Source organism: Haliotis rufescens, unplaced genomic scaffold (genome assembly GCF_023055435.1).
Source record: "Haliotis rufescens isolate VD_foot unplaced genomic scaffold, xgHalRufe1.0.p SCAF_11, whole genome shotgun sequence".
NCBI classification, from domain to species: domain Eukaryota; kingdom Metazoa; phylum Mollusca; class Gastropoda; order Lepetellida; family Haliotidae; genus Haliotis; species Haliotis rufescens.
Genome location: NW_025963791.1, coordinates 11,755,996 through 11,765,684, shown reverse-complemented (window position 1 = coordinate 11,765,684; position 9,689 = coordinate 11,755,996). Strand labels below are relative to the sequence as shown.

The 9,689-nt window shown below is 40.5% G+C and overlaps 1 protein-coding gene across 1 annotated transcript in view; it reads left to right on the top strand.

Annotated features, from left to right (window-relative positions):
- Positions 1 to 404: 404 nt before the first annotated feature.
- LOC124141187 overlaps positions 405 to 9,689 on the top strand; it is a 57,312-nt gene continuing 48,027 nt past the window's right edge. The window contains exons 1-4 of the mRNA XM_048392871.1: positions 405 to 443; positions 885 to 1,032; positions 1,145 to 1,172; positions 6,765 to 6,982. Of these exons, the coding sequence (XP_048248828.1) occupies positions 405 to 443; positions 885 to 1,032; positions 1,145 to 1,172; positions 6,765 to 6,982 (433 nt within the window). The remainder of the gene's footprint in view (positions 444 to 884; positions 1,033 to 1,144; positions 1,173 to 6,764; positions 6,983 to 9,689) is intronic.

Sequence of the window (9,689 nt, the reverse complement as noted above, 5' to 3'; positions counted from 1 at the left end):
TTGATATTGAACACAGCCACCCACGTCGTCGGGGAACAATGACACGCTATAAACCAAGTCCCCGAGATTGACCACCCGATTCCTTACTTTCCTCCTACGACTAGCATAGGTTGCTGGAGACCTATTCTAACTGAACGGAATGCGAGTGACGGGAATATATTCCCTATTAGAATGCAAGAAGCGACATATATTTTTAATATTAGGAACTTAAATCAACACCGCCAGAACCCGTTTCACGGCATGTACTGAAAACCATACGCACCTGTCGGTGCTGCAGGAATGTCAAGGCTGGTTTATCGTTCTACTTGCATTGATTTTTAACGGACATCCTGTCTCGGGTAGACATGATCTGATAGCTGGTGCCTTGGAGTTTGGGCAACATTGTTCTTGGTTCGCGTATAGCGATGTCTATTGCTGAGGCTGTGTTGTTTATGGGCATCACGGTCAGACGGTCATCCTATCTCATTTCCAATAATGGAGAGGACGAGTTGGCGTCAAAAGCAAAACTACAAATGATGCTTATGACGTGATAAAATTTGAACAAAATACATGTCCTTCATATTTTTATCTTTAATAACAAATCTCCAAATTTATTATAGTTGATAGCGATTCATGTTCATGTAACCGTTTAATCTTCATTTTACCTCCACATTATCACCGACCTCAGATTATCGCGCATCACCCCCACCCCAAAAATACACACACACACACACACACACACACACACACACACACACACACAGACAATGCATATTCATTCACGAAGATTGGCACGTTAAAAGGCGTTAAATTGAACAAAAGGACAAGAACAGATCCTATTGGATTCTAGGAATTATTTATACGAATTGTTCGTCTTGCTTGGCTATATGATCTCCTCGTCTCAGAATGGTAACGTGCACCAATCAGAATGCATCTCTGCTGTGACGTCCTATTCCTGCTACTCCTACCCGTGCCTGTGCGACGGGAAGCAGAAAGCGCACAGTGACCGCACTGATGGCTGCCTCCAAGTCCGTGCAGCTTATCATCCTATCTGTGAGTATTCTCCCAAGTGTTTGGTGTCATTTATCAGGTTTTAGACGGATAGATACCTGTCTCAGGTACATATTTAACTACCACATGGTGTATGATATTCTTTCATTTCCAGGTGGCCTTGCTGCATTTGGGTCAAACAGGTATGTACAATATATCGTATCGTTGCTAGGTACAATACAACCTCCTACAGGAATGGTGTTTGTGCTAGAGAAACAGTGTGTACAACGGGTGTCATACGAAGCTGTTTTCACAATGACACCCGTCCTGGTATAGCCGGAATATTGCACAACCCGGCGTTAATCCATGCTTTCTTTTTCATTTTTAATGTGTCTTATGATATATGTGCGTCTTAAAGGCGGGTGTATTGTACCATATGTGATATCTTAAAAGCGGGGGTATCGTAATATAAGTGATTCATACAAGCGGGTGTATTGTAATATATGTGATTTATAAAAGTGGGTGTATCATAATATATGTGATTTCTAAAAGCGGGTGTATCATAATATATGTGATTTATAAAAGCGGATGTATTGTAATATATGTGATTTTTAAAGGCGGGTGTATGGTTATATATGTGCTTTTCAAAAGCGGGTGTATCATAATATATGTGATTTTTAAAGGCGGGTGTATCGTTATATATGTGCTTTTCAAAAGCGGGTGTATCATAATATATGTGATTTTTAAAGGCGGGTGTAATGTAATATATGTAATATTTAAAAGCGAGTGTATTCTAATATACGTGATTTTTAAAAGCGGATGTATCGTTATATATGTGAATTCTAAGAGCGGTGCCTTGTAACATACTAAATATTTCAAAAGCGGGTGTACCATCAAATATGTGATTTATAAAAGCGGGTGTATTGTCATATATGTGATTTTTAAAGGCGGGTGTATCGTTATATATGTGCTTTTCAAAAACGGGTATACATGTATCATAATATATATGATTTTTAAAGGCGGGTGTATTGTCATATATGTTATTGTATAAGGTGGGTGTATTGTAATATATTCAATATATAAAAGCGAGTGTATTGTAATATACGTGATTTTTAAAAGCCGGTGTATCATAAAAAATGTGAATTTCAGAGCGGGTGAATCGTAATATGTGCGATTTTTAAAAGCGAGTGTACTTGATACATGGGTTTCTAAGAAGGGATTGATTGTAATATATGTAATTTTCTAAAGCTGATACGGTGTAATATCATGCGGGATTTGTAAAAAGGGGTGGATTGTATACTGAATCGCAAAAGAAACGTCACAATGGATAGATCTATGAGAAACCTGATTTGTCCAAACACTTTAAACATACTTAGAAAGTATATGAGAAAGATGAAACTTGGCAAAACTGATTATCAAGGTTTGAATTAAAGTCAACTGTGTCAAATGTTCTTAACGTGAAACACAACACTTGTCTTTGAGAAAATGGCATCACAAGTCAGTATCTCGTGTGTCCGCCATGTTTATTGATGACTGCCGTGCAACGTCGATACATGGAATGGATGAAGCGGTTGATGAAGGCCATAGACACTTGAGCCCACACTCTGGGGAACGCCTGACGCAGTTTCGCAGCAGTTGTCGGCCTTGGTCGGACGTCATTCAGCCGTCTTTGAATCTCGTCCCACCGGTACTCAATGGGAATTAAATCGGGACTGAGGGCAGGCAACTGCACGGTTCTGATGCCAGTCTGTTGGAGGAAGTCTCCTGTTGCTCTCGCAGTAGTGGGCACGGGCGTTATTAGGCTGAAACTCCTGGTTGCGGCGACGTGCCAAATGAGGTATGGTGTGTGGTCTCAAGACTTGATCAATGTACCGAGCTGCTGTGACACCATTGCCTCTCCCTGGACCGATATTAATGAAGACCACCGGGCCGACCCTCTATGCAAGACTAATTCCACCCCACACCAGGATGCTCGGACCACCCCAGGAGTTTCTTTCAACACCACAAGCATCCGAATAACGTTCCCAATGGCGTCGCCTGAATGGTGGCGCCATTGCTGGTGCTGTGTTGCCCACTGATGACGTGGTGTCAGAATGGGTCCTCGGTGTGGCCTGTGTAAGTGGAGGTGCAATCGTCAATCGTCGACGCACGGTGTCCGCACTAATGTGTCGCTGGTGTGTGCTGTCATGGTCTGTCGAGCAGTTTCCGCAGCAGTAACAAAGCGATCTTGAAGATGCTGCTGCACAATCTGACGATCCTGACGTCGGGCGGTACCCTTTGTTTTCCACTACGTGGTCGGTCATCTCTAGTGTTGGTTGTCTGGTACCGTTGTTTGAGCCTGTATATGGCCCTTACGTGGACTTGAAATGCATTGGCTACTTGCCGGGCGGTTTGTCCAGCTTGCAATCGTCCAAGGGCTTGGTGTCGCTGATTCCTTGTCAATCTTGGCATGTGGTAGCAATTCAATAACGAATGGATGTTATCCGATCTGGGTGGATTTTTATAGGGCAAGAAATGGGGGAACGCATGTGTATTTCAATTTGCACGGAACTCACGTGCATCGGGTTACCATTGTCGTTGACTTGATACGTTAAGGCGATTGGTTTTATTGTCATCTGCTTTCAATTGTGTTTTTGTTATCAAATTTCATTTTTCCGGACAAGGTAATGTTAAATTTTAGAAGCTTTGACAAAAATTACCCAGATATTTAAATGACAACATTTCATGCAATGTTACTTGGGGTAACGTTTCTTTTGCGGTTCAGTATAATATATGTGATTTTGAAAAGCGGGTGAATTGTAATTTATGTTATTGTGTTTAAAGTGGTAATTTACGTTTTAATTCAAGATCTGGAAAAGGGTTTGTTTATCATATAACATACACAAAAAGGTTTAATTTTGAATCCCGTCTGTTGTTCCACCCGCAAAATGAGTGATGTAAGGGAGAATTGCGAACCGCATATATGTGCATTTTGATAAACCTTTCGCCCGATGTATTGATCCACCATTCATGAAACTGAGGACATGGTAGTCTTCTTTGAACGTTACGTTCCTCCACTGTCAACTAAACTGCCGGATAAAAGAAAGTATACTCCATGTTTGATGCTGACTGAAAATGGAACAAATGGTGATGTATTTTATACGGGTATCATAGTTGCATTTTTTATCTTAATGTGTTCGGCATAGTAACGGTTTGATATAACGTTTGTAATGTGTTTGTCAGATCCAATGTTCAAATGTAAACTTAATTTTGCCCGTCAGTTTCTGAATGAGATATTTAAAACTAAAAGCCTAAACTTTTTTCTTTTTTCTTTATTGACGACCCTGTGTATGGCGGAAATGTATAAATAAAAAAATGTAATATGTATATAATATATAAAAGTTTAATATTGTGACAAAGACACCATCCGAAAAAAAGAAACAAGGTCAGCCCTCATAATATAAATACCATGAACTTGTGGAGAGTATATTGACTCCGAACCCACCAGTCTTTGTTTTATCCGCTTAATGCCGAACACCAGGCAGGGTAACAACAACTTCTCTTAACGTCTGTTGGTATGACGCGGTAAGTTAATCGAATCCAAATAACACATAAAAGACATGAGGATCAAACAAACATAGCATAACTTTTGTATGCGTTGAAATATTGCCACAGTAACAATTATCTGTTTCATATCCACAGCATTTTAGACCTTGCAATAATGCACATAGGTTCATTAGAAACCAAAGTTATTTTTCACGAATAACGAACTTCGAATATACCCCAAAATACCTTGTAGGTCATCACATACGAAGTCGGCTGTACTCAGATAAAGCAAAAGCCTCTAGAGGTTAGTATTATCCATATCACATAATAACTGTGCTGACATACATAGTAACTTGTTTCAGAGCCAGAGTAGGTTTAGACCGGTTTAAGGCATGTAGGTTAAACAACCAGCTCCAACAGTTCCTTTAAAATCCGTGCTACGTTGATCGCTTATGTCTGGTGTTCTGTTTCAGAAAGCTACACTGTTCTGCCATTATGACCTTTATGGAATAAATATTTAAATATGTTGCTATCAGTTTTCCGTAAAACTGTAAAATCAATTTTGGAAGTACCACGTTTGAAATATTGACAAACGAAGTATAAACTTGTCTAGACATACGTTTTGTGCATCAACACGCAGAACATGAAATGTGTTCATACTCATGGCAATGTCACGTGAAAATAAACAACAAAATGGTAACAATAACTTCACAGAAATCAGGAACCGTGAGACCAGGTGTTCGCGAAACGAGTTGGCACGTCCTACCAACTGGAAGCATTGTGAAGACAGAAGGTCACAGTTATGGCTTGGCCACCGGTGGAGATTTGAGATATCAATATATATCTCGAGCAACCTACACGTATGCTTGCTGAGAAGCGACCAAATGTATTGTGTGGTCAGGCTTGGTGTCTTGGTTGATCGCATGTCATTGTATCCAAATTGCAAGTATCGATGCTCATTATGTCACTGTGTTGTCTGGTCTAGATAAGATTATTTTCCGACAACAGTTATTTGCCAGGACAACACACAAACAACAAACAAACAAAACACAACTTGGCCTTTGAAGCATTCAGCGATCGTCAACGATCAGGTCATACTTTCTTCTCGAATAATATAAGCTTCATAAGGTGTCAATCGTTCAGCATGTATAGTCTCACAGATTACATTTTGGTATAGTGTATGACCATCTCGTCATACTTCAGGTCAGGGTATATTAGCGGGAAACATCACAATAAAATGAAATTGCCATGGAGTTTTATAGAATCATGCATGTTAATCACATGTACAAACAGTGCGTCATTATTGCCCATGAGGACCCTGAAACTGCACGTGTACGAAATTCGTCATACATTCAAACTACACGTGGGACAGAGTCAGTTCGAACATAGAGATAATCGTTGAAGACTTTTAACTTGTTTGATAGGCATTTAGAAGTTGGAGTACTAAGTAAGGATAAGAAATTTATGGATGAACAACTTCTTTATTACAATTAAGAGCGACGTTTCGGTGTAGGTTCTAACACCGTTATCAAGCAAGTGATTATACAGAGTGCAGTAAGCAAGTATACATACCAGAGGAGGCAATGTTTATACAGTAGGGTAGATATTGTTATACTGGGGTAGAGAAGCCTGTTGTGTACACACAAGGGCAGTGATGATGACCATCGGTGAAGTCAGTGCCATGAAACAAAGGATGAAGCCAGTAATGTAAAGTACGGGATTATGGCTGATTGGGGTCTTTGGGGTCTTTGATGAGTTGATGGTACGCCAGGGGTCTGTAACTGTTTTGCACATAAGCTTTTTGTTTTTTTGCTAGGGGTTTTCGTGTTCATCGTAACACATATTCACTTTGGGGTCATGATGCACCAACAGCGTTCTCGACATCCACGAGACAACGAGAGCACAAGCGAGAGTTTATTCCTCATCACACGTGAGTCCAGGTTTCACCGTGTTAATCGACGTCAGATGAAAAAAACGTTACGTCTATGCGTGTGTTGTTCAACATTCTGCATTCAGTGTTGAGAGCGTATTGGTGTAGGGACGAATCAGTTCATATCACAGGACCCCTCTAGTGATCATTGATTGCAATTTGACAGGTGTGCGGTAACGTGACGAGGTTCCATCCTCACGTCGTCTCGTTCCTTCAGACCCATTGACGCCACATCACTTAACAGCAGGACAATGCACGCCCTCGCGTTGCATGTGTGGTCACACATGCTACATTGAACAATAGAACATCCCTATACTCTCTTGGCGTGCTGTTTCGCCAGATCTGCCGCCCATCGACTTCCAAACCAACCAGTCAGGTTGCCCCAGCGTCGACAGAACTGGAATGGCATCCCACAATCCGTCCTCAGCCATCTTGTGTCATCAATTAGGCGCCGTTGTCTAGCTTTTGGGTCACTACTCAAGTCGTCACAACAGATACAGACTTGTGAACTAACAATTGACCCGACGCCATTTTCAGTCGGAGATCACTTTTCCAGAGGTGATCTGCTGACACTGTCATGATGAATTCACGTTTCAAGTTGCAAAATCGTTCTTTGTTTTCGTCAAAATATTCCGCTTGTATATTGATGAGGACCTTGTCTCAGTCTGAAATATAAATGATGCAGCACATTCAGACGTGGGCATCCACACCATCGGTTGCGATGATACGTATTCAGCCAGGACTACTAGATCATTATAGTTTGGATATCTGGGGATGTATTATACCTCTTGTCGAGCAAGAAAACTGTGCGCTAGCTTATAGGGCAGAGAGGGAGTGATTTCGGTTAACGCCAAACAGTATTTTAGTTATATCACGGCGTGTCAGCTTGATGTATAAGGAAAGCTCCAAGTGATGCAGGTCTTAGACGTGTATCACTTCAGTGAAACCCAGGAGCGTGTGTATGGTGCTGACAACCAAGAAACACTCAGGGCGAATCGGGATTTGAAACCACGACCATAGGATTCTGGACTGCGAAATACGGCACCTTGCACGACTGGGCCACACACTGGCAATTGTGGAGTTATTAACTTATGTTGAAGTTAAGCAGGTTTCTTGGTTCGATGTAGACTGCGCAAACTATTACAATTTTGTGATATGGATGTTTTCAAAATATACAACCTTTCAACACGACGCGACACCAGTCAAATGATCGCGAAACTGGTGTTTATAGGTGTATGAGAGATACGCCATTGGTGTTCTGAGCGTAGAAACTGTAGGTATCGTGTCATGTTTTAGGATGAGTCCAGATTCAGTATGGACTTTCTGGATAAGCATCGATGTGTGTGGAGGTGTCCTAACTAACGTCATGCGAACGTCAACGTAAGGCAAGACGACAGATTTCGGGGAGGGTCTGTAATGACATAGAGAGAGATATATTGCTGGGTCCAGCAAATGTACCACCACAGATCCCTGCCTCAAAGACTAACCATAATCCTTTAATACAATAAATGAAGAACTTTCTTTATATTCACAGAACGTATTTGAGACAGACAAGTGGAATTAATACCATGTGGAGTCTCAAAAAGATTTGCTTGACTTTTTGCAATCTCAGAAAAGAACAAAATTCCATTTGTCAAAATATTTGATTTTTCAAATTTGTGCACCACTATCCCACATGACAAACTGAAGGAAACACTTCATTCCTTGATTCATTGGGGTTTTATTACAAAAGGTGGTGAACACAGATGCAGTTACGTATCTATATTCAGAGATTCAGGACAATTTGTGAAAAATGAAAGCAAAGCAATTCCATTTAAAGTTTACTGAGAAAACAAAATGTGAAATGCTTGATTTTCTCATTGATAACATCTATGTAAAATTTAGGGGTAAGACATTTAGGCAAGAAGTAGGCATTCCCCATGGGCACCAATTGTGCTCCCCTTCATGCGGATCTGTTTCTTTATGCGTATGAATCGGAATTTCTGTTCGGATTGGCAAAGTCAAAACAGGGTAATTTGGCCAAGAAGTTTAACTTAAACTTCAGGAATATCGATGATCTCATACTGTTCAATAACAGTCAAGTAGCCAATTCCCTTCCACTGATTTACCTACCTGAACTAGAAATAAACGAGACCAGTGAGACCGCCTCATCTGTTTCATATTTAGTTCTATGCATAAAGATTCAGTGAGTGAGTGAGTATGATTTTACGCCGCTTTTAGCAATAATCCAGGAATGTCACGGCGGGGGACACCAGAAATCGGCTTCACACACTGTAGTCATGTCGGGAATCAAACCCGGGTCTTGATGAGCGAACGCTTTAACCACTAGGCTACCCGACCGACCCCTCACAAAGATTCAGAGTGACAAACCACTCTCCCCAAGACTGTATGAAAAGAGGTTTGACTTTCCAATAGTCAACTTTCCCTTCACGTGGAGCAATATTCCAGCAGCTCCGGCCTTTGGTGTTCAAATTTCACAACTTTTGAGATACAATCGAGCATGCTCTTTCTACGAAGATTTCAAAGTGCGTCATACGACTCTTGCTCAGAAGTTGTTTGATCAATGTTACGACATTCAAGGCCTCAGTGAAACTTTTAAAAAGTGTGATGGTCGACATGTCGAGAACATTTCCAAATTTGACGCATCAGTGACAAAAATGATGTCTGACGCAATTCCTTATTTTTACTTGTACCATGTTTTTTTTTAGGTGAACAATTGGCTTGCCTTTGCATGTGTTTTGTGACGGACGCCACATGTCGGACAGGATATGCTTACCGTTTTGCGAACACCTGGTATCATTAGTTTTTAATAGGGATTCATAAATATTTGCTTATGGTATAGTCGGAATCGTACACTCGACTCTGCATAATGCAAAGATTTCTATTGGATATGGAAAGCGTTTCGTCGCTTTATTTAGATTCTATGTAAAAGTCGTTATTCTGTCACATTTAGAAATCGAAATTTGTTATATCAATCATTCATGGTGGTTTACTTTGCCGAGGAACCAATTATTGTGGAATGAGGAATGGTGCGATCGAAGACACTTCACACCAAATTATCCTTCGGACTTTAATTTGAATAATTGATGTAAACTAACGCACATTCGTCTTATCATCGCAATACAATCATTTTTGATGTCACACATTCGACGTTTAGTATTCGTTACATCTTTAGTTTTATTATTTATTATTTTCAGTGTGATCACAAATATTTTAGGTAGATGTTTTGCCATCAATTATCATTATTCTATTGACTTTTAGTGAG